The 22847-nt window shown below is 49.3% G+C and overlaps 9 protein-coding genes across 17 annotated transcripts; 5 read left to right on the top strand and 4 right to left on the bottom strand.

The window, feature by feature from the left end:
* Window positions 1-30: 30 nt before the first annotated feature.
* Window positions 31-1511, bottom strand: FVEG_05054 (hypothetical protein). Its single transcript, XM_018893073.1, has 2 exons — window positions 1152-1511; window positions 31-1100 (listed from the first exon to the last, which is right to left on the bottom strand). The coding sequence occupies exons 1-2, from the start codon at window positions 1424-1426 to the stop codon at window positions 116-118; spliced, it is 1260 nt and encodes a 419-aa protein (XP_018749880.1). The 5' UTR covers window positions 1427-1511; the 3' UTR covers window positions 31-115.
* Window positions 1512-1555: 44 nt separating this feature from the next.
* FVEG_05053 (hypothetical protein) lies at window positions 1556-3272 on the top strand. 2 transcript variants are annotated; one of them, XM_018893072.1, is made up of 5 exons: window positions 1753-1924; window positions 1978-2060; window positions 2107-2636; window positions 2684-2936; window positions 2992-3272. In XM_018893072.1, exons 2-5 carry the CDS (start codon window positions 2030-2032, stop codon window positions 3078-3080), a joined length of 903 nt encoding a protein of 300 aa, XP_018749879.1. In that variant the 5' UTR covers window positions 1753-1924; window positions 1978-2029; the 3' UTR covers window positions 3081-3272. The 2 variants fall into 2 exon arrangements, with proteins under 2 accessions (XP_018749878.1, XP_018749879.1); XM_018893071.1 differs by having other exon boundaries at window positions 1556-2060.
* FVEG_05052 (ribosomal-protein-alanine N-acetyltransferase) lies at window positions 1781-4609 on the bottom strand. 4 transcript variants are annotated; one of them, XM_018893068.1, is made up of 3 exons: window positions 3825-4609; window positions 2980-3765; window positions 1781-2925 (listed from the first exon to the last, which is right to left on the bottom strand). In XM_018893068.1, the coding sequence occupies exons 1-2, from the start codon at window positions 4002-4004 to the stop codon at window positions 3385-3387; spliced, it is 561 nt and encodes a 186-aa protein (XP_018749875.1). In that variant the 5' UTR covers window positions 4005-4609; the 3' UTR covers window positions 1781-2925; window positions 2980-3384. The 4 variants fall into 4 exon arrangements, with proteins under 4 accessions (XP_018749875.1, XP_018749876.1, XP_018749877.1 ...); XM_018893069.1 differs by having other exon boundaries at window positions 3006-3765; window positions 3825-4545; XM_018893070.1 differs by having other exon boundaries at window positions 1781-2918; window positions 3006-3765; window positions 3825-4545.
* A 238-nt stretch (window positions 4610-4847) lies between these two features.
* FVEG_05051 (phospholipid:diacylglycerol acyltransferase) lies at window positions 4848-7609 on the top strand. Of its 2 annotated transcripts, none has more exons than XM_018893065.1 (2): window positions 4848-5129; window positions 5179-7609. In XM_018893065.1, exon 2 carries the CDS (start codon window positions 5411-5413, stop codon window positions 7325-7327), a length of 1917 nt encoding a protein of 638 aa, XP_018749872.1. In that variant the 5' UTR covers window positions 4848-5129; window positions 5179-5410; the 3' UTR covers window positions 7328-7609. The 2 variants fall into 2 exon arrangements, with proteins under 2 accessions (XP_018749872.1, XP_018749873.1); XM_018893066.1 differs by having other exon boundaries at window positions 4848-5061; window positions 5179-7580.
* Window positions 7610-7792: 183 nt separating this feature from the next.
* FVEG_05050 (hypothetical protein) lies at window positions 7793-10095 on the top strand. The gene is made up of 3 exons (XM_018893064.1): window positions 7793-8202; window positions 8281-8813; window positions 8863-10095. The coding sequence occupies exons 1-3, from the start codon at window positions 8142-8144 to the stop codon at window positions 9766-9768; spliced, it is 1500 nt and encodes a 499-aa protein (XP_018749871.1). The 5' UTR covers window positions 7793-8141; the 3' UTR covers window positions 9769-10095.
* Window positions 10096-10784: 689 nt separating this feature from the next.
* FVEG_05049 (hypothetical protein) lies at window positions 10785-14849 on the top strand. 4 transcript variants are annotated; one of them, XM_018893062.1, is made up of 4 exons: window positions 10785-11092; window positions 11238-11452; window positions 11591-13166; window positions 13220-14849. In XM_018893062.1, the coding sequence occupies exons 3-4, from the start codon at window positions 11761-11763 to the stop codon at window positions 14565-14567; spliced, it is 2754 nt and encodes a 917-aa protein (XP_018749869.1). In that variant the 5' UTR covers window positions 10785-11092; window positions 11238-11452; window positions 11591-11760; the 3' UTR covers window positions 14568-14849. The 4 variants fall into 4 exon arrangements, with proteins under 4 accessions (XP_018749869.1, XP_018749867.1, XP_018749870.1 ...); XM_018893063.1 differs by having other exon boundaries at window positions 10914-11092; window positions 11584-13166; XM_018893060.1 differs by having other exon boundaries at window positions 10785-11452.
* Window positions 14850-15065: 216 nt separating this feature from the next.
* Window positions 15066-16602, top strand: FVEG_05048 (H/ACA ribonucleoprotein complex subunit 1). Its single transcript, XM_018893059.1, has 3 exons — window positions 15066-15313; window positions 15479-15529; window positions 15580-16602. The coding sequence occupies exons 1-3, from the start codon at window positions 15253-15255 to the stop codon at window positions 16098-16100; spliced, it is 633 nt and encodes a 210-aa protein (XP_018749866.1). The 5' UTR covers window positions 15066-15252; the 3' UTR covers window positions 16101-16602.
* Window positions 16181-19363, bottom strand: FVEG_05047 (hypothetical protein). The gene has a single exon (XM_018893058.1). It carries the CDS (start codon window positions 18881-18883, stop codon window positions 16595-16597), a length of 2289 nt encoding a protein of 762 aa, XP_018749865.1. The 5' UTR covers window positions 18884-19363; the 3' UTR covers window positions 16181-16594.
* Window positions 19364-21195: 1832 nt separating this feature from the next.
* Window positions 21196-22152, bottom strand: FVEG_05046 (phosphatidylserine synthase; the record flags this gene model as incomplete). Its single annotated transcript, XM_018893057.1, has 4 exons — window positions 21196-21564; window positions 21623-21816; window positions 21909-22004; window positions 22077-22152. 4 exons carry the CDS (start codon window positions 22150-22152, stop codon window positions 21196-21198), a joined length of 735 nt encoding a protein of 244 aa, XP_018749864.1.
* Between the last annotated feature and the right edge of the window lie 695 nt (window positions 22153-22847).

Below are 22847 nucleotides of genomic sequence, written 5' to 3'. Positions count from 1 at the left end.
TGAAAGCCGTGAGCTTCATTTGTAGACTGGTTTGGACTGGCGCTCTCCCAAAGGTGATGAGATTGAGCTATACATAAATTTCGTGGTATGAAAGTACGTGCACTTCTATTCTGTTCTATTTATTGGCTGGTATATACTGCCAGAGACAGAGCAGCTTATCATAGAAGCTTGTCGACACACAGCGCACAACCTCAGAAGGCTCATTATCCCGAAAAAAGTCACTTCCATAGTTCATGCTCTTGTGTTCTTCAAACCTCGCCAGAATCTCGCAACTCCAGTCCTTGTCATTCTTGACCTCCAGATCCAAAAGTCTTGCCCCTGCATGCATGCACGACGCGAGGATCCTCACTTTTATAGACTCTTTAGAATCTTGTATTTTGACCAAATCCAATCGCCAGACGCCTCCTCCTAGGTTTTGCTCAAGCACTAGCTCGACCTTTTTCATGCCATATGATTCGTGCAGGTCATGTACAACGAAAACACGTAGATGGTCGTCATAGCTGCCTGTCACAACGACTCTGCCTGAGTTCTTTGTGAACGGGAAAAGTGGCAGAATTGCTGTGACCCCTGCATCATGTACCCCCTTTATAGTTGCAGGCTGATATGGCTCTTCGAACGGGGAATCAGGCTCCTTTGAATCCCAGATGCAGGACGTGTAGCGAAGCATGGAGTCATCCCCACCGCAATAAGCTGCGACTTGGGCCTTATCCTTAGTTGACTCTGGTGTTGCGGGTGAGAATGCAATGCACCAGGCCTCGAGGGAATTGGCAATACTGAGATCAGCGAAGTTCTGAGTGATGCGGTATTCTTCGTCCAAATGTAATATTCGAGCAGAGCCTGTCGAAGTTGTGAGACCAATCAGATCTGGGACCTCAGGATGCCAGTTGCATTGTAGGAACAAGATATTTTCTGGAATATCGTCACATCTGCTTGTTGATATATGCTGTAAAGGGGCTGAGGGATTTGTCTTCGGGTCAAGTTTGAACACGGCCAGTGTCCCAGTGCTAGATACTACAGCCATGATATCCTCCTTGCCTTTCTGAGGGTGAAATCGGAGGTCTAGAATAGCTGAAGGCTGCGAAACTGTCTGAACTAGATGACTATGATCGAACGCGTCAGCAACCAATTGGGCCTCGGGGAAATAAACTTACAAGTCATCACCAACGACATTGAAGACTAGCAAGCTCCCATTGCGGCTTTGTGGTGTCTTGGTTGCGGTTGCAGTATCAGTGTCATCGTCGTTGTCTGTCTCTTTTTGGACATCGTCATTTCTTTCGAGGTTGTAAGTTCCCACCACGAACAAGTTAGGATGCAGTTTACAGAACTGGATACAACTAGGAGGCAGATCCAAGGTTAAGGAAACCTTTGACGAAACGATTTTGGAATCATCCATGGGTAATAATGGATAGTGAAGTGATATGTACATAGGATTTGGCAAAAGCAAAAGCAAGCAATCAATCAATCAATAGAAAACAAATGGAGTCTGGTGGGGTCCGTCTCTTTAGTTGTTACCTTACCTTATCCATTTATAGGGTGAGACTTGAGAGGTACGATGATCGCCAGAATGCACAGTTGTAATTTCAGATTGGATACCAAAGAGTTCTGCGAAGCATGCAGGCATTTAACTAAACAAGAAGATACATAAAGTGGTTGACTATTCCCACGATCAAACTTGAGGCGTAATCTATTGCAGGGTATAAGTTACAGGCCTCAAGGTTTAACTGCCGGACTAGCGCTATCAACGCGAACTTGCTTCTGCGACTCCATCCCCTCGTCTCGTCTTGGGGATTCCGCTCCTTACGTCAACACGCGCATTTATTCATTAATAACTTGTCACTTTAACACATAGGACGGCTGAGGCGGCGATCTTGGTTCTTATGCTGACAACTCTTTCTCCTTTTGATTTATGCTTGTTGCGCAGTTGGTACTCTTGTCCACCACACCAACAGTTCCAGCACCATTGCTGATTAACCCAAGGCTCTACTTTGGTCTGACTACATCCTCTTCAATTTTAACTTGATTTAACGTCATGGAATATTCCGACGAATCTGACTTCTACGGTACGCCCCACCGTTGAATTAAATCTGCATGAGCTTACAGTTTTAGGGGACGATGATATGGTCATGAACCTTAACAACCGTGTACAACAATTTGATGTTCAGAGCTGGATGCTCGAGCAACAGCAATGCCCTGGGAGGCCTATTCCTGACAAGAACAACGTTCACGAAACATCGCATCTTCACAATCCCTATGCCGGGGTAAATTATGCATGGCAGCTTACCGAGACGGTAGATCAGTTCCTCGCACGTCTCCCACCCAGGACAACAGACATCACGGAGGATACGCCTTGGATCTTCATTTGCAATCCGTATATACCCCGCGTTGAGAAGTCTATGGGGCAAAACCAACTTAGTAAAGGCAATGAAGATGAGGCTCCCGAGGAAGAAGGCAGCAAGACTGCGCTTGTCATGGAAGGCGGCCTGGAGAGACTAGAACTTCTCTCCAAGTTCCAGGACGGACTGAAAAAAACCAACAAGGTCCTTGCAACGCAAGAGCGGGATCTTCGAAAAGAAATCAAGAAAGCCTCAGATGATATACTGCACCTGGCACACGCTGCCAAAGTCCGCGCTGGCAAGGTTTGTTTCTCGGGACGTCTCGCCAAAACACGACTGACCCTTGACAGTGGATGGTGTTCTGCTCACCAGCAGAAGTAAACGACGTGTGGGAGATTGTCGCGAAAGCAACTGCCAAGAACGAGCTTGGCATTGCTGCAAAGGTTGCTCCACGACCAGCCGAAGAGGATTCTCGAAAAGATCGACTCATCTGCGTGTACACGACCGATTTCGCAGACAAGGCCGACGTTGGCAGGGTGCTTCAAAAGCTTCGAGAGCTCAGATTGGTTGAAGCTCGAGGACGACCTATCTACTATAAGCCAGGTGAGTCATGGTTTCGTATTGATGTCAATAAAGTGAGGCTGACGCAAGTCGATAGATGCATATACGTACATAGGGATATCGTCCGGGAATCCCTGGGGTCTGAAAGCGTCGATCTATAAGTCATCTGACATCTTCCAGACCTAACGGCGCACAACAAATGACTCATCTGGCCAGGCAGAACAAGAGGGAATGTTCCATCGTGTATGGAGGATCAAAATCAAGAATCCGAGTGCATAATGTAGAGAGAAACAAAAAAGAACAGGATCGTATCGTCATGACCTTCATAACCAATATCCTAAACGCCCATGATTCCAAGAGATGCTAATTCCGCATGACGCTTAAATGCTGTCGCTGACCTGTGCTCAATTTGTCCGCCCATGTCCATCAATGGCTTCCCATCACTGAACCCCGTGAAAAATACTATAAATGCCCATTTAGCCGTGAAAGCTTATACATCAATGATTTCAAGGTCATTGGCGCTGGCGTCAAGGTCGATGTACTTGAGCGGCAGAACAAGTCGATATGCACTGTTGCCGTTGAGGTAGTATCGGTGTAGCTTCTTAGTGCGCAAGAAACCGAGCTGTTCGTACAATCGCATAGCAGCGACGTTGGTCTCCTCAGTCTCGAGGACAATTTCGTCCGCATTGCGCTTGGTCATGGCGTCGATGGCCTTCTTGACGAGGGTTGTCGCAATACCATGGCCACGGAAGTCAGAAGCAACGGCCAACATGGCGATGTAGCCTCTTCGAGTGGGGTTGGAGTGCGAAGCATGGACTTCCAGCTTGCACACTATAACACCGATGAGAGATGAGTCGACTGGGTTCAGTGCCTGAGGACTATTTGTCAGATAACTACACTGGAATCGACTTGAGGGTGAATTATTCTCACCATGAAGCAGAGATGTGCCCACTGGCATAAGAAATAACGATATACATAGATGCTGTAAGGCTCACTCAAGTCCTTTGAGATCAATGCCCGGATAGCGGGTAAATACTGAGCCTCGAGGGCATGTTCATATTGTACGTAGCGCAACTCGCCAGGAAGATCGTCGATTTTGGTAGGGGCCATGGGACTATGGGGGTTTAAAGAAGATAGAAGAGACCAGACTGATTCTGGACGATCAGTTATGCTGTTGAGAGCTGCGGTAGTAGAGTAGAGTAGAGTTGTGTTGAAGTTGATGTTTGGGTAAGATGTTAGATATGGGCGTCTCAAGGTTTAAAACCAGATCTTGACTTGACACCTAAAGAGGGGCAGGCAGAAATGGAGACTCAACCCGGTATCGGTGTGAGGGGTAGACTAAGTGCTGGCCTACAAGGGGTCAAGGACTTGAGCTGAGCTCCAATGGATAAGAGCCATTAACTCAAGAAAGAGGGTGGGAAGATCTCAAGATTTGGGGCTGGGAGTGGCAATATGCAATGCATTGGAGGTATCACAGCCAGCGCCTCCAACAGTAGATTGCCAGGCCGGGTTTGGTAAACCGCACCAAAGAATTGATGCACATGGCCACGAGGGCAAGGCACGCAGGGCCGTTGGCAGGGATTCCGCTGTGCTGCAGAAGCCAAGGACGCTATTTTAGAGCTTTTTTCTGATGGTTTTGTGGAGGGGAGAGCGGGGGCATTGGAATAGAAAAGGTCCTGCATGAGGTGGCTCTAGCTGAGTGAGGCATTGCATCGTTTACAGTGGAGGGTGGTCTGATCAAGCCGATATAAGCGATGGACAAATGCGTCTTTAACTTGGGTAAAGTCAATTTGAACTGTCTTAGGGAGAGGGAGAGAAGAGACATGGAGAAATGGTCTGTGTCCTTTCATCATCATTCGAAGTTCAAGCATGTGATAATGACAGCTCTAAACTCCATAACGTGTATATATCCCTTTCTCAAGGAATGGGAGCCCTTGAATGAGAGAAAGACGCTTGACTTTGTGATTTCGGCCTCTTCCGTTTCATCCGCTCGGCATTTTAAGATTAGTAGCCTTATCTTGGCTTTGACGTCAGGTTCCTGCCTATCAGGAACGGCAAGCATGTCCTTTGAATGAGCTCCCTCCCTACCTCCTAGACACTTGACAATTTTCATGTGATGCACGCGACTTCCAAACATGGAGCAACTCTTTCATAATTACGTACCACGGTGCGTGGCTTTGATACTCCCACTATCGTTCAACAGATGTTTTCTCCCGTATCAAATTAGATCAGTCGGTATGTTTACTCTACAACTTCCGCTGACAGATGATACGATATTCTCTAGACTTCGGACTTTGCGACCACCCCGTTTTTTGTTTTAGATTTAGAGCACGCGCCCACCCGCACCCAACTTAAAGTAGACCGGTGTCTATGGGCGTCATAGCTACGAGCGACATTTCTCAAAACTCCAAAAATCCCCCTAGTCTATCTTGGTCGGTGGTGTTTTTTCCCCTCCCAAACAACTGACTAAATAAGACGACGCCTCGCGGAGGCTTGTTCTTGCTTAGGTCGACAACATGGCGAAAAACCTACGGCGCCGAAATGTTCAGGGCCAAGATGAAGATACGAGAACGAACGAGAGCGATGATACTACAAGGGAGGAAACCTCAGCGACCGACCCGACAACGCACGTTCGTGTTGTCGAGCACGCCGTTCCAAAGACTCGGAAGCGCCGCAATACCTTCATTTTCTTTCTTGGTAGTTTGTTTGGAATAATCGCCGCCGGATTTTTCGCTTCCAGCAATGACCTTATCGACCTTCCCGAGTTCACCGACTTGTCCATGGACAACCTATTAGATGCTCTGCCAGCTGGATTGGTCAAGGACATGCGCGATCTGATCCAAGGCGAGCGCGACTTTGCAGAATCATATGAGCCTTTCTCTGTCGGAACCAAAGCACGGGCTGAAGGTCTTGAAGCACACCATCCCATGATTATGATACCAGGCGTTATTTCGACTGGACTCGAGTCTTGGGGAACCGCCAATATCTCAAAGGCTTACTTCAGGAAGCGGCTTTGGGGAAGCTGGACCATGATGAAAGCCTTGGTCATGGACAAGGAGGTCTGGAAGAAGCATGTGATGCTTGATAAGAGGACTGGACTTGATCCGCCAAACGTCAAACTAAGAGCTGCCCAGGGCTTCGATGCCACCGATTTCTTCATCACAGGTTATTGGATTTGGAGCAAGATCTTTGAGAATCTTGCTTCGGTTGGCTACGACCCGACAAACTCCTTCACAGCTGCTTATGATTGGCGCTTGTCCTACCCGAACCTCGAGGTGCGAGACCGATATTTCACCCGACTCAAATCACACATCGAAGTTGCGCTGGAGGTGGACAACAGAAAAGTTGTCTTAGCATCGCACAGCATGGGCAGTCAGGTCTTGTTCTACTTTTTCCACTGGGTGCAATCAGAGAGGGGAGGCCGTGGTGGTCAGGACTGGGTTGAGCGACACGTCGAGGCTTGGATCAACATTAGCGGATGTATGCTCGGGGCAGTCAAAGATTTGACTGCTGTCCTGTCTGGTGAAATGCGCGATACCGCTCAGTTGAACCCCTTTGCGATCTACGGTCTGGAAAAGTTCCTGAGCAAGGAAGAGAGGGCTGAAATTTTCCGCGGCATGCCCGGTATATCATCTATGCTACCAATTGGTGGCAACGCTGTCTGGGGCAATCTGACATGGGCCCCGGATGACTTGCCAGGTCAGAATCGTTCGTACGGATCTTTATTAAACTTCAGAGTTGGGTCGAACTGGACAACCCCTGATCGTAACTTCACTGTTGAGGAGGGCTTGTCCTACTTACTCAATACGACCGAGGATTGGTACCAGGATCAGCTCAAGGGCAGTTATTCTCGTGGCATTGCTCACACTATTGCCGAAGTCGAAGCCAATGAGCTGGACCCCAAGAAATGGATCAACCCTCTCGAGACCAGACTACCACTTGCACCTAGCCTCAAAATCTACTGCTTCTATGGCGTCGGGAAGCCTACTGAGCGAGGATACTACTACAGGTCCCCTGACCAGCCTCTGGTGACGAACCTCAACATCACCATGGACACGGGCTTTACCGAAGGAGACGTCGATCACGGTGTTATAATGGGTGAGGGCGACGGGACTGTGAACCTCCTCAGCACAGGTTACATGTGCAATCATGGCTGGAACATGAAACGCTACAATCCAGCAGGTGTCAAGGTCACAGTCGTTGAAATGCCCCACGAGCCAGAACGTTTCAACCCTCGCGGAGGACCTCGTACAGCTGACCACGTCGACATCTTGGGGCGATACAACCTGAACGAGCTGTTGCTGCGGGTGGCTGGTGGAAAGGGCGACACGATTACGAACTATGTTGTCAGCAATATTAAAGAATATGCATCTAGAGTCAAGATTTATGATGATCACCACGAAGAGAACGAGGAGGAAAAGAGGAAGTCATAGATTGAGTGCCTCACAGCGTTTTTGGCAGCGACCTTGGTGGTGTTGAGGTATTTGGTAATGGCTCTGCTGTTTTTGACAGCGGTTGTTGTCTGGCGTTTGGGAGCATTCACGTTATATGTATTGCTTTGGCTTGGTATCCTCAAACCCTGATGCCGGACAGGGACATCAAAGAGGGTCGTTTAATTTGTATCAACTCTGGCAATAGCGAAAGCTCAAAGATTATATAGAATTCTATCTTGTATTTGGCTATGCATTCAAAGCAACAGCTTTGGTGGAGTGCCTGTGATTCAATCATTCGTCCAGCTGGTGGTGTCTGGAAAGTCTGTGGCGGTGTCTATTATAGCGGTCGTGACATGACAGTACTAGCCACAATATTTGAAGTAACAGGGATTCATAGATATCTGTTGATATAAGTGAGGCCACGCTTTTGTTCTGTTCTGTTCTGTTGTTACCGTAGGTTGCTGTGTGGTCCGCCAAGACAGCACTCGACAGGCCTGGATGAGGTCACGGTACCGCTAAACGGGCTTATAGCAACAACTGAGTCTCGACCCCGCCACCTGAATTCTCGAAACACAACCACTACACAAACTTTGGCTTCGGCTTTGATATCTTTTGCTCCATCTCAGGTTCTGGTCTCGTCATCTCCAGGAGATGACCACTGCGCTCGCGTCTATCCTTGGAAGCCATTGTCAATTGGCCCGTCGTCCCGTTGTATCTACCCAGCGCAACACCCCCAGCCAGCTTCGCATTACGCATATCCAGTCTCAACAGGACTCGATGCCTTGGTCCCTGTACCCTTACGGAAACGAGGATCATGGCAGATTTCGAAGAAGCTTCCTACACTCATGAGGAGGACGAAGAGCAGCTATGGAGCGGTAAGTTTTGTTACAGGGGTTCCTACAATAGAGAAAAATGAAGGATATGAAAAGACTGACATGATTGATCTTTTGTAGAACTTGATAAGTGCGTCTCGAGCAAATGCGAATCCCACGAAACGATCGACGATGCCTTGCGCACATGGATAGATTTAACGACACGCCTTCGCGACCATCTCTACGAATCTCAGGAAGAAATCGCCACTTGCACGCGGATGCTTCTCGCCAGCGACCTGTTCCAGGCCAACAAAGACTATGTTCGCACTCAGATTATCTATAGCTTGCTTCAAGAGGACGAGGCTGGGCCTCTGCACGCTATCGTTTCTCTTCTCCTCCTCGACGGGTGCCAGGATGAGACCATGTTCCCTCGCATGGTGGACGAGGCTTGCTTCCCCCGACTTTTGGAACTGATCAATGGTTGCCGAGATCAGGACCCTGGTCTGCATCGCCTTCTTCTGCAGCTTATGTATGAGATGTCGCGTATGGAACGACTGCGGGTCGACGACTTGACTATGGTGGACGATGAATTTGTCCATTATCTTTTTGCATTGATTGAAGAATTGTCTGACGATGCGCATGATCCTTATCATTATCCAACCATTCGTGTTTTGGTAAGCAGCTTCCATCCCAATCTAGCTGCCATTGCTTACATAGACGCAGCTTGTTTTAAATGAACAGTATATGCTTGCGTCGACAGAAGTCGGCGATTCTGCTTCGCCCAATTCGCCTCTGACGAATCGCATTGTGAAGTGCTTGAGTCTTCACGGAGCTTCGTTCCGAACGTTTGGCGAAAATATCATTTTGCTATTGAACCGAGAAACCGAAACATCACTACAGCTACTCATTTTGAAGCTCCTGTATTTGCTATTCACGACCAAGGCGACATATGAATACTTCTATACGAACGACTTACGAGTACTTTTGGACGTCATTATTCGAAATTTGATGGATTTGCCGGATGAAAAAATGTCCCTGAGGCACACATACCTACGAGTGCTTTACCCGTTATTGGCACATACGCAACTCAGCCAGCCGCCTCACTATAAGCAGGATGAGATTCTGCGTGTGCTGAGCATTCTCCGAGGCTCGCACAATGTTCACTTTGCGCCAGCAGACGACACAACGCTTCGTCTGGTCGACCGTGTATCAAAGGTCAAATGGATAGAAGAAGCGCAGTCCCCCACGGTAGGATCCGGTGAGGCTGAAGTCGCCCGCAGATTCCTCGGCATGAGTCTATCACGGTCGCAAACCGCGAGTAGTATCAGTGTAAGCGACGTCGCGGCAGTTAAGGAGAAGCCGGGAGTGCAGACACCGAGTCGATCAGGCGATGGAGGTGACGTTGCTACCGATGATGAAAACGTCACAATAGCTACTCGACCGAAGAGGCCTTTGCCAGAGGTACCAAAACACCGCCATGGGGTGCCATTTGCGCAGAAGTTCGTCGATGGAGGACCGAAGAAGACACCACCTAAGGCGCCGCCGCCGCGGCGATGGGGACGGATGAAAACGGTTGAGAAGCCTCCTGCTGACCCAATTCAGGAAACGGTCCCAGAGCAGGAAGCGTGATACTAGTGGGTAGCTGTTATTCTCCAGGACACGAACTTTAAAACAGTAACATCCCGCTGGGCGGAGGGCACCGGTCGACAACCGTCACCGTGCGCTAGGGGAGACTCTCGGTTTGAAGATGGCGTTTGTGGAGCTTTCTGCTGCACTTGGCTGAACACAAAGCATAAGGCATGGCGTTTTGGAAAGATTTGGGCATTGGTCTTGGTAATGGCTTTGGGGAGATTGTAAGTAAACTGCGGCAAGTCTCTTTTTACGTGCTACTATGTAGTAATAGCATTGTAGAGTTAGTAATAGTGAAGAGAATGATAATTTTGTTCGACAATGGCATGTGATGATGGCATCATTGAGTGAATTGTGTAACTTGGCAATGCCTTGAAAGCTATGATTGAGGAACGATGAGTTGAAGCTGTCTAAGCCGTCCTCGGATGCCTCTTGTTAATATCCCTCAAGGTGGATGTCATCGGCAGTCACTTTACAGTGCCGAGCCGGGATGCGGCTTGTACAAATCAAGATTAACTCAGATTTCATGGAGTTTTGAACACGATTTTATCAAGATCCACAATCTCCATGCGGAGAAGATTGCAAAGGCCTTCCTAGTTCGAATATCTACGAAACATCGACACAGCAAGTTGCAGATCCGGGAGACGGCGATGCCGAGCAGATCTCAGCTTCAGTGGTGAGGTGGATACAACCGTGGGAGCGACAAGTCTTGCGATTGAAAGGGATCGGCCGCATGTGAGATTGGGCACAGCCTGGGGGATATGACGATCGTCGTTGGGTTGTGTTGCGGTTCTGGTTTAGTGTGAGGGCATCACCAAAACCAAGATCAAGACCAAGCAAGGGATGGACCCTTCTGGTGGCGTCCGTTTACGTCATTTGGTGGGGAAGATGCGTTGGAAAACTGGCTGCAAGCAGCTGAGCTGGGGTGTTCATTGGGATCAAGATACTTGCCAGTACTTACAGAAGCTAGAACCTGCCCAGGCACTCGAGGAAGATAGGGAGATTAGTGACCCCAGCTCATGTCGCTAAAGTAGCTGCAAGTACCGTCAATAAGCCCATTCGCTGTAAGTGCCATGAGCTCTCTTGGCGTGCGACCAGATGGAACTCAATGCCCCCCTTCTCCAAGCCCATCAACTACATCATCCATTCATAATAACAAACATCACGGCCAGTATCACTAACACAATCTCCATCTGGCGCCTCAAAGACTTGACCGTGCTCTAGGCCTGTCTGTCGTTGGCGCTTGTTGACTCAGTTGATTCCGACTACGCTCACTCTTTCTTTTCGTTAGGTACAAGCTCCTCACTCAGACCGAGGCTTAACAGTAAGTTAGTACTAGACCTATGTCTTTGCTTCACCTTCACCTGCAACAACGAACTGCAAGACTCCTCCATTGTGGGACATATAGATCTCCTTTGATCTTCAGTCTATTTCTATTACCCGCTGATTCTCAATCCTCTACTCCACAGTTTCCGCTCAAGCTCCTCGAAACAGAAGAAGCGACAGAGCCAAGGTACGCACGTCGTCGATTCACCATCATCATTGTCTCAGAAAGTTCCTCCACTGCAACGCGAAAAGGAGACGCTAGTCTCACGCTTTGAACCTCCAAAGGCCTCCAATCTAGTGCTAGCGGCAATCTGCCAGTAGTGAGGTTGTGCGCCCATTGCGTCAACACCATCATCCTGTGAGCTCTACACCCTGATTTTTTGGTTTTTGGCTTGGGCTGCCTGCACAAGCTCGCCCAGCAACCGGCTCAATCCAGCCCAACCCGACTGGAACCCCTCCACTCAGTGTAGTTATGTACTGACTTTCTAGGCTCTAGGTTCCAGGCTCTTCTCCCCTTCCGTCTCGGCTCCGTCCCCCATCTCCTCGTGGTCCATTCCGTCGTTTTTGTTTCTCTCCGTTGGTCCTTGCTTGCTCTAGCTCAGGCTGTTAAACTACGGTACTCGACTTGCGTCGTACTGTAGGAGAAATAACAACGCCACCTCCGCCATGGATCTACCTCCCTCTCACTCTCATCAATCTCAACCTTCGTCATTTCCCCAACAGGCGTCTTATTCATACTCGTACGGTCACGATTCTTCTCCAGAATCATCCTCAGCTTCGCACCAGCGTGCAACTGCGACTAATACTGCCGCCAACGCACACACACAATCATATTCTCAACACGACGATACCTACAACCGGTCAAATTCGATTTACGCACCGCAACCGCAGTCGCAACAAGGAGGTCGTTTTACCGAGGAATGGGGTGCGGCACCGCGCGGGCCTTCAGTCCTCCTTGATTATCCTTCACCAAGCGCAAACATGCAGCGCAGCAATTCGGTGCATAGCTTCGTGACTGGCGATGACCAGCAGCTCCTGGCTCGCCAGAATACGCTCAAGAAGAAGAGTTCAGTGCGCCGAAATGGGAGTCTCAAGCGTAGTAGTAGCCGTCGCTCTATGAGAGCTGGCAGCGTTAAGAGTCTTGCCTTGCAGTCCTCATCAGACCATGATGAGGCGCATAGTGCTTTCTATTGCCCAGTCCCTACGTCGGGCAATCCTACCGAGACACTCTCGAACCGATTCCAGAACTGGAGAAAGGTGCTCAAGGACCTTATTGCATATTTCCGCGAAATTCAAAATCACTACGAGCAGCGTTCCAAGTCGCTCCTCAAACTCGCCAATGTGGCTAACAATATTGCTACACCACCTGGCTTCCTTCAGTCAGCTGGAATAGATGATGCGCTTCAATTTCTACGGATTTACAACAAGAATGCTATCCTCGAGGCCAACAAGGCCAAAGAAATTGAAGAGGATGTTATTCTTGCACTCACTGGATTGAGGAGCGACCTCCAGCAGAAGATCAAGGAGATCAAGAACCTTTCAGGCGACTTCAAGAACTCGGTCGAGAAGGAGATGGACCATACCCGCAAAGCTGTCAAGACCCTCAGCGATATTCTCGGCAGAAATGAGTTGGATGAATCTTCTACCACTGGCAAGCAAGATCCATACCTGCTACGCCTGGCTGTCGACCGTCAAGTTGAGCGTCAGTTGGACGAGGAGAACTACCTCCACCAAGCTTATCTCAACCTGGAGAATTCCGGACGAGAGCTGGAAGCGATTGTTGTGGGAGAGATTCAGAAAGCCTACAACGCTTATGCTGGCATTCTTAAGCGGGAGGCCGACAACTCCTATAACGTTATTGGCGAGCTTCGAGATGGCCCTATTGCCATGCCCAAGGACCACGAATGGATGCATTTTGTGACTCACGACGACAAGTTCGTTGACCCAAATATTCCGCTCAGGACCCCGGACCAGATTCATTACCCTGGACAGGACCATGAGGCAGCCCAGGAGATTCGAGCCGGATTGTTGGAGCGCAAGAGCAAATACTTGAAGAGCTACACAGCCGGCTGGTAAGTATTCGTTGTCAAAACGTCGTGATCAGAGAAGTTAACCAAGTTGCTAGGTATGTACTTTCTGCTACGCATCTCCACGAATTCAAGTCAGCGGACAAGGCGCAAGCCCCTATCATGTCTCTTTATCTTCCAGAACAGAAAGTAGGATCCCACTCCAACGAAGGAGGCTCTTCGAACAAGTTTATCCTCAAGGGTCGCCAAACGGGCGGCATGCACCGCGGACACACTTGGGTCTTCCGTGCCGAAAGTCATGACACCATGATGGCTTGGTATGAGGATATCAAGGCTCTCACCGAGAAGACTGCCGAGGAGCGAAGTCAGTTTGTTCGAAGCCATTCTAGAAGCCTTAGCCGATCATCCCGACGATCAGTTAGTAGCGATGGACTGGTCGACGAGGAGGACGAGGAGCCCTTCACGGCCGATACTGAATCATTTACCAATCCGGGACCAAGACAACATGAGGCGACTCCCCGGCGATCTCAAGCAGGTGGGCGGTTCCCATCTGATATCCAAGTCAATGCGCAACGTGGCTTACAGGCCCCTCATTCGCCTTCTAGTGTAAGCTCTGGCTTCCAGGACAACAGGGACCCCGCTGTACCACCGATTGTCACGGGTGCCCTTTCTCGTCCGGCCGCTGGAGAATCGGAGCAGAGCAGGGACGATCATCCCGGCTATGGGACTGTTCACCAGACGCCCATGGATGAGATGCCCTCGCATGCTGCAATCGCAAGCCAAAAGGCCCATTACGACGGTGTTAACCCTTATACGAGCGAGCCGGTCAACCAGACTCCCGTTGACCCGGCCCCCCTCCACCAACAGCAGCAGCAGCCATACCAGTCACAGTATGAATCGCAGCAGCCTGTACAGCTGTCAGACTACGTCGATCAACACCATGATCAAACCTTTGTTCCTGTTGTGATCCCCCAGGGTAAGGATGAGCGCCATGGTAATTTCGCCAATAGCGAACAGCGCCACTTTGATGAGCATCCTAATAATCATACTATGGAGCCACGAGAGGAGCCATACGGTGGATATACAATCAGTGGAGCTGGCCATGAGACATCGAACTTTGAGCAGCCTTCATATCCTCAGGCATCATATGACAATCAACCCAATCACAGCTATGCCAATGGCAACGCTAAGGGCAACAGTTACACAATGACAACTGTGGGAGAGGGCTTTCCTAGACTTGATGGCGGCGCAACTGAAGAGCGACGGCCGTCGACTCGAGGAGGCGAATCAGTCTACACCGAACGTGACTCTGTTCTACTCCAGACAGACGATGAAGATGAGAAGCCTGTCCCAATCCGGCCATCTGGTAACAACCGGACTGAGAGTCATAACACCATCTCAAACCTGCATATTCCCGGCGGCTACCCCAAGAGTACTCAAGCATAGGATGGGGCATCAGTATTCGAGTTCTCCCCACATTCTGTGCCCTTTGTTGTTTTCCTTATTGTTATTTTTACTTTGCTGTGATGGAGAGAAATGGTTTGGGAGGATGGTACAGCGTTGACTGAAGGGAGGCGTTGGTCAAATGTGTTGGCGGGTCGACTTATGGTACGGTTTGAAATGGAATATCCCTCGTTTGGTTTTGGTTTGGTTCTGCAAAATACTTACTTGGATCGGTGTGATAAGATATCTTAGTCTGTTTCAATTGATTGAAAAGTTCAGCGAGCATGATGAGTTTACAGTGACTGTCAAACACTGGTCAAAAAAGATGTTCACTCACAACCTGCAGCGTCTCCTTTGCTCTATTTATTATGTCATCCGATGTTCATCCTTATCTGAGATCGGTATATGATGTCGGTAACATAGTTTTTCCGCCCCAGGTCGCATCAACCAATCGGGCCGCTCCAAGCTAGCTCCCGCCAAACCTTTGGTGGACACTCCTTTGCAAAATTTCACACGGCAAAAAAAAAGTTCAGCATTCGACCTACGCGGAAACGATTCCAAGGCCCAAACCAACGACCAAAACCCCAGCTACGGGCATCAACCGAAACAGAATCGATCGAGCGATCGAATCGCGAATTCTTCATACCTTGGATTTATACCAATTGGCGACAGCGCAAACTCGATAATCATGTCTTTCCGTGGAGGTTCGCGAGGACGCGGCGGTAGTGGATTTGGAGGCCGTGGCGGTGGTACGTCTCTATTCTTCGTTTCGCGGTTGATTTTGGGGGAATTGGCTCTTTGCGATGCAAGAGACGTCGGAATCATGCGAATTGAGGCTGGGATCTGGGAGTGATTAGCTCTTATAGCATTGTTTTATGTGGATTCAAGATCAACTACTAACGAACCGTTTCTAGGCCGCGGTGGCTTCCAACAGCGAGACATGGGCCCTCCTGCTCAGATCCTCGGTATGTATAGCATCATGTTCTATCCGGAATCCCATAACTAACGCTCTCAGAAATGGGCAAGTTCATGCACGCTTGCGAGGGCGAGATGGTCTGCGAGTCCATCAACCCCAAGGTCCCTCACTTCAACGCCCAGATCTTCCTCGAGAATAAGACTGCCGTCGGAAAGGTCGACGAGGTCCTCGGCCCCATCAACCAGGTCTTTTTTACCATCAAGCCCACAGAGGGCATCCAGGCCACCTCTTTCAAGGAGGGCGACAAGTTCTACATCGGCTCAGAGAAGCTTCTGCCCCTCGACAAGTTCCTCCCCAAGCCTAAGCCCCCGCCTGGAGCTCCCAAGCCCAAGCGCGCCGGTGGCGGTCGCGGTGGTGCCCGCGGTGGACGCGGCGGCTTCGGTGCCCGAGGCGGTGGCCGTGGTGGTTTCGGCGGCGGCCGTGGAGGTCCTCGAGGTGGTGCTCGTGGTGGTTTCGGTGGTCGCGGAGGTGGCCGTGGTGGCAGCGGTGGTTTCTCACGAGGTGGAAGCGGCTTCGGTGGTGGTCGCGGACGTGGTGGCTTCAGCCGCGGTGGCCGATAATCTCCTTGCCACGACGACGACGACGACGACGACTGCAGATAACTTCTGTTACTAGGGAGGACTAAGCGACTACGCGACCTACGAAAGCTGCTTAAAGGGAATGGGGATCGAAAACCATGGAATCTAGGAGGAGGGAAAGGAAGAAAGAAAGAAGGGATTGACATGTATTTCTCTGGCGTTGGACGGTATCTGATTTTCCAAAGTGCTTTGCTTGGTTTGGCTTTCCCACATGGCTCTATATCCCAAATCCCGCGGTCGCCATGCTCGTATGATACGGCATCGGATTGGAGTTTGTATGTACAGACACAAGAGGATTCAACGAAGAAGACAAGAGAGAAACCGAAAAGAACGGGCAACCTTTTTAACTTAACGCATGTCTTTATTGTGAAAAATGTACGTTTTTATTAGCTTTTGTAAATCTCCTGCTACGCTCACGGGGTATATATAAGGCTCAAAGTCTCCAAGCTCTTGGAACGCCATGCAAACAATCAAAATCACTCACCTCGGCGTCTGAGTAACGCCGCGCACAACAGGCCCAGAGCTAAGATAAAGGCCAGCCCTCCTAGTCCTAGGCCAAAGTATTGCGCATCCCGATATCCTCCCAAGGGATCCTTGTCACCGCCCTTGCCCATTTCCACAGCTCCAGCCATGCCCAGCCCTACTGAAAAGGCGAAAGCTGCTGCTGTATTGGTGATACTGTTTGCGAGTCCCAGTTGTCCCTCTGGCACATCTCGTCCGAGCACAGTTGAGGAAGCGGGAACAATCAACACCATACCAACTCCCATGAAGATGGCACTGACAAATGAGTTGGCCCAATATGCTTGTTGAGTTGGGGCTGAAGCCAGGAGAGCTGAGCTAACCAGAATGGTGATTGATGAGACCACCATGCTCAACTGTGCTGTAAAATCGCGATTTGCAAAGGGCCAACATACAAAGGCGATGATAACACCAACCACTAGTACTGGCACAAGAGCAGCACTCGTGAGAAGAGGACCCCAACCCCTGACAACTTCGATAAACTGTACGAAATACCATGCCCAGATTCCAAATGCTGCTGATGCTGCCGTTACGAAGCCGAGTGTGATACCAGCAGCCAGGTGAATCTGCTTGAAGGGCACCAACGGGTGACTGGCCTGTGACTCGAGGAAAGTGAATAGCGGTATAAGTATGATTCCTGCAATGATCAAGATGTACGTCTCGGGAGTATCCCATCCCACAATGGGCGCCTGGTTCCAACCAACGCTGAAAAAAATCAAGGCAGCGATTCCAAACACGAAACCCAATATGTCTAACCGCTTCCACAAGTTGCCTTCGAAATTGTAGACCAAGACTCTTTTTGCCGGGATGACAAGGATGCTTGAAATACCTAGGGCTGTACATACGCCGGCCAAGCAGTAAAAGGCCCATGGCCACGAGGCATAATTGGCAAACAATCCTGTCATTACCGATCCAGTAACAAATCCGAAAGGGACGGAGGTATCGAAGAATCCCATCACAAGCATCTTGCGAGGCCCAGGAGGATAAGCCCTCACCAGCATTCCGTGTCCATTTGGAATAGTAAGTGCAGGGCCGATGCCTTGCATAGCTCGACAGAAGCAGAAGAACACGGCTCCTCCATTTGCGCTCGTCTGTACATACACACTGAGACCAGTAAGCAGACTCCAAAGGGCGAACCAAATGTATCCAGCGATGAAGGTATATCTTTGTCCGCAGACATTCCCGATCCGGTTGCCAAAAAGAGTGGATGCGCCATAACTCAGTGCATACGCTGATGTGAACCAAGCAAGGTGTGTTGTGCGCTTTGGTTCGAAGAATGACTCTCCAATTCGTCGGGCAGATGTCAGTGTCTGTGCAAGACTGGCATATGTCAGAACCTGTGCCATACATATGACAGCAACAAAAAGGCTTTCGTTGGTGGCATGGTTGAACTCAATCATCCTTGCCCCCTCGTTCAGGGGCTTCCTTCGCAAACCCTGACTTGCAGATGAAGAAGGATCTAGGTCGGATCCCGCACGAACGTGGGTGACCGTGCCTAGTGGGAGTGATCGTGTACCCATGTCAGGCCTCAGGGCCATGTATTGGTGATGCTGTGTTGTTCCTCGGAAGGCTTCAAAGCGCCTGGCAGCTTGGACAAGTCCGCCATGGTTGATCGAAAAGTCCGATGGTGTTGGACCTGTAGTAACAGCAGGAATTTCGTTTGGGCGAGACTCGGCCAGGTTTACTGGAACACTGAATCGTGGAGGTGGTGTATGAGGCGTATCTAATCGCGATGGTAAGTTCGGTGTTGCCAGTCGAATCAAGTCTTCAGGGACTTGTGCTGGAGTCTGAGCCATTTCCGATTCCACTTCACGGTCAAGGAGAGAATCGGTCTCGACATTTGGAGGTCGTCCTGGCATAAGTGATATAGGTATATAGTTGCTTCGATGCGATGAAACGGGTGAAACAGTCATCTCTGATACACTCATCTGGCTCGCCACATCCATGTCTAGCAAATCCACATTCGGGGATATTTCGCTGACGCTTAAAGGACTTCTAGCATGAGAATTGGAACGAGAGTGAGAGCAATGTCCAGGCTGAGAGTGAGAATTGAGGTTTGTGTAAGTGGGAGCCGGTGCTGCTGGAGAGTAACCGCCATATTGTTGTTGATAATGATGGCGAAAAGATTCCGTGACGGCGATCATGGTATCGGTGACATGTTGGACGGCAGAGTTGGATCGATTTATTTCTCGACGGGCTTCAGACTTTTCAGAGTCTTGTCGTGATACGTTCCGAAGCGGCTCCATTGTGAAGTTGGTGACAAGTCAGCAACGCCTGTGTTAGCAATAGTCGCCCCTCATGTCCTCGCTTGTATATGCTCTGGAAGTTGATTATGGTTTGAAGGGAAAGAGGAAGATGTTATTAGTCGATAAAGCAGATGATCAAGGCTGAGGAACCCTCGTAACTGAATCAGAAATCATAATCGAAGAGAATCAGAAATCAAGCAATCGAGATATAGTCAGGGACGCTTGGGGCTTTTAGTCAATTGGAAAGGCTGCGCTTACAGCTTACAGCTTACAAGGAGGATAATAACCCATGCCTCAAGCTGTAAGAAGGCATGTCGGCTCATAGAATGGAAGCTGATCCATACCACTCCGTAAGCCTTCAGGGCTGACTCGCCCCCGCAACTAAGCTTAGCTTTTAAGGCTCAGACTCTGGTTCAGGGTCCGGAGGTTTAGGACCAGACACTTCCATGTCTTGGCCCAACCGTTAGTTTTTGAACCGAGATGAGGGTGGGTAGTGTAGTAGTGTTAGTGTATATGGGTGAGCCAGAAATAGAACCATCGATCTTGCAAGTCGTCACAAGCTGTATCCGTACTGGTAGGAGAAAGAGATTTTGGCCTCTATGAGGATTCTTGTAGGTAGTGATCTACTTGTCTCGATAATTAGTCCTCCTTTTAGTAATGCCTGACTTTTATCACGATTCACGTTGAGCAAAGCTCAATTGGGGCGGGGATAAGACAGGCCGCGCAGTCAAGACAGTTCAGAAAGTCGGTGATGCATTAACACAGGCGGCGGTTACAGTGGTTCACGCAAGAATCTGGTTGGTCGATCGATCACGATCTTGTTGGTGATGATGGAGAAACGAAAAAAATGGTGTTGGTGATACTTGTACAGTAGTGGAAGGCACTCTCATCAAAGCGGCTACGACCAACATAGGCCACTGCAGCAAGAGGCAGTCTGTAGGTATGTACCACTGCTACACTCCTGCTGTCCCCATAGGTATTGTCTATCAATGGTTAGTGATCGTCAATATTATTCTCCCTTTTATTTCCTCAGTGCATTGCTACAGCATCATAGGTATCATCATCGGTGTAACTAAAACCCTAATTAGGTGGTATTCCTCTCATGTCCCGACGATCAGATCCCCCCATCCTTGCCTATCATCAACAGCACAGCCACCCGTCACTCTCTAGAGCCTGTCTAGCCCGTAGTCCTAGCCTAGCATCCTTCAACAGCACAGCCTCAACATATCACAACCCATGTCTTACCCTGAACACGTTCTTTGAGTCTTGAGCTTCTGGCTCCAGCGCCTCCGACAGCATGTTTCAGATATAGATGGTGTTGATTGGTCTTTATCAAGTTGGTGAAGACTCAAACCTTGAATCGTTCTGGTCTTTTTGTGAGACAAATTATGTGATTTTCTTAGTTGCCTCCACTTCATGAAGATCTTCTTCCCAGTTTCATTCAGTAACTACCGGGAATTCGGCAACCAAGCCTCATCATGGTTTGTCGGTCCACTCACCGCAGAGCCTCAGATTGTGCGTAGGCATCACGTAGGACTCTATTTTTGGTCATACTCAGCTTCCCATGCCTACTCATTGCATCGAGAACAGAGAACCTGCGAGCACATACAAGCTTTTCTTGAACCTTATACTGGTTGGTACTTGGAAACAATCAACAAGAGATATGAATTAATGGTCTAGTAGCTTCAAATCCTGTTGGATTCCGAATATCCACTCACTCAAGCGAGATTCACTCTCTCAAAGCCCTGGATGAAAGAGATACCTACAGCAGGCACTCTGTTTTTCATCATGAAAATGATCTCATCATTGAGAGCCATGCGTCCGCATCACGACCAATTGACCGTCACATCTTTATCACTGTGTAATGTGACATAAGCCTACACGCCACACGAACAGATCATAGTCGATACTATCGAGCAACTCCATATGGCCATGTACTACGCATCTATTCATAATGCTGTGCTCATAAAGAACCCGGTTCAAAGTTGTCACATAAACCAAGCAACAAGGTAAGGAAGGAATGTATGGGTATCATGAACTACCATTGTTTCAATAAGCTGCGTGAATCATGTCCTGTCCAAACACCCAACCCCCAAATAAAAATGTCTCCGACCGTTTGCGCTGAACCCCTTTTGTCCCTGATGTTTGTCCTTGCGAACTTCCTGTTGAACCCCCTGCTCGATCCTGCGATACCCTCCAGTGATGGCAAACGTATGCTCAGATCCAGACTACATGACCTCTACCCCACCCAATTTTTCGGTACAACTACGCCAAACCAACCTACCATGTTAAATAGCAATATCGGCTGTCGTTTAAGGCTTGGGTATGCGGATGGTCTTGCTGGTCATGAGGCAGCCGTGGATCATGAACAGAATCACGGCAGGATGGAACTCGAAAGCCGAACCCTGGAACCAGACACCAAAGGGAAGATTGTCATGAACCCAACGCTGCGAGAGCCAATAGGCCATGATGGCGTCCATGCCGAGCGAAGTGGGAATGGGAGTTCCTTCGAAATACTGGCTCTTGCCAGTGGCGTCCTTTGGAAGAACCGAAACGGTAACATTGAAGCGGGCGAGGCGAGTGAGGCCACACAGAACGAAGAAGGTAAGACCAACAGTGTCGGCCAGCGAACGAAAACCAAGGGTGAAGGCGACCATAGCGGGAGCGACACCGAAGGAGATCTGAACAGCATCACTATCAGCGGCCATAATAAGTGACAATGCGTGCATTAAGACATACCAAATCAGCAAGAGAATCCAATTCTTGGCCCATGAGACTACTCTTCTTCCTCCATCGAGCAACCTTGCCGTCGAAAAAGTCGAAGAACAGACCGAAAGGAAGGAAGAAGAGAGCAAGCCAGAGGTTGTCAAAATCCTTGGGGTCGCCAAGTGCGTATCGTAGCGAGGAGAAGATGGACATGACACCGCAAGCACCTGTGATGACGCTAGAGTTAGCAAACCATGTCGTTTCTATGAAGAACGAAGCATGCCAAATGCGACGGTCTTCGTGGTCATGGTGTACATACCATTCATGAGAGTAATCAAGTCGGCAAGGTGCATGGCGCGCACGAGAGAGAAGTGCCCAACATCTGCGGAAAGAAGAGTCTTTTGCTTGTCAATTGCTATAGAGAAGATCAATGTCAGTACTGGAAAGCAAAACTCGCTTAATTTTTTCATCCTTGGCTAAAGCTTACCTGGGCTGTTGGAGGATGTGACGTCCTTGGGGATGTTTCCATTGGAGCCCGACATGGTGTTGCTCCTTCTAGACATTCTACGGTAGTTCCAACGACTTCCGGTGAATGCGAGGTTTGATAGAGTCGGACAATGCGAGGGGTTGACCTTAGCAGTGTTCTGTACAGGAGTACAGGAATCGGACAATCGTAATAAGCTTCGCGGCGGTGGCAGGAAGCGGTGTCGATGGATGCGAAAAGAGAATATTCCAAGAGAGCAGGAATACTAGCGATGCGAAGTTGAGTGGTATTCCACGGTGCAAGACTTGTTGTGTTTCTGGTGGTTGTGTGAAGTTGTAGAAGGGAAGAGAGAGCAGGTTTTCCACAATTGGTTGACGTTGACGTTGACGTTGAGGAAGACGTCGTGTTTACTGCTTTCGCCGCGGGACGTCCTGCTTTCCTTGCTTGGGTGGATGCCGTCATTGTGGGCGCTAGTGCTGGCCAGCTGCACGTGATGGCAATGTCTTAGACTTACTAGACGCTCAACCGTTCCTGATAAGTCGCCAGCCATCAACAGTTCGTCACACGGAAAGGTCAAAGGCGGTTGTTCATGGTCACGTTCGCATCTAGGTACATTGGATGTTTTTTAGGTACTTATCTTACGTACATACAGAGTACGTCAGAATGGTACAAAATCTCTATTGTCACCAAGTTGATCAACAGCTCAACAGATTCTGGGGTAGAGTATCACATGTCAGATTCGTATCGTATTCGCACAAGCTCACTCACCGTCAG

Source organism: Fusarium verticillioides, chromosome 4 (assembly GCF_000149555.1).
Source record: "Fusarium verticillioides 7600 chromosome 4, whole genome shotgun sequence".
NCBI lineage: Eukaryota > Fungi > Ascomycota > Sordariomycetes > Hypocreales > Nectriaceae > Fusarium > Fusarium verticillioides.
The sequence above is the reverse complement of the archived record's forward strand: the minus strand, read 5'-3'. Positions and strand labels throughout refer to the sequence as shown.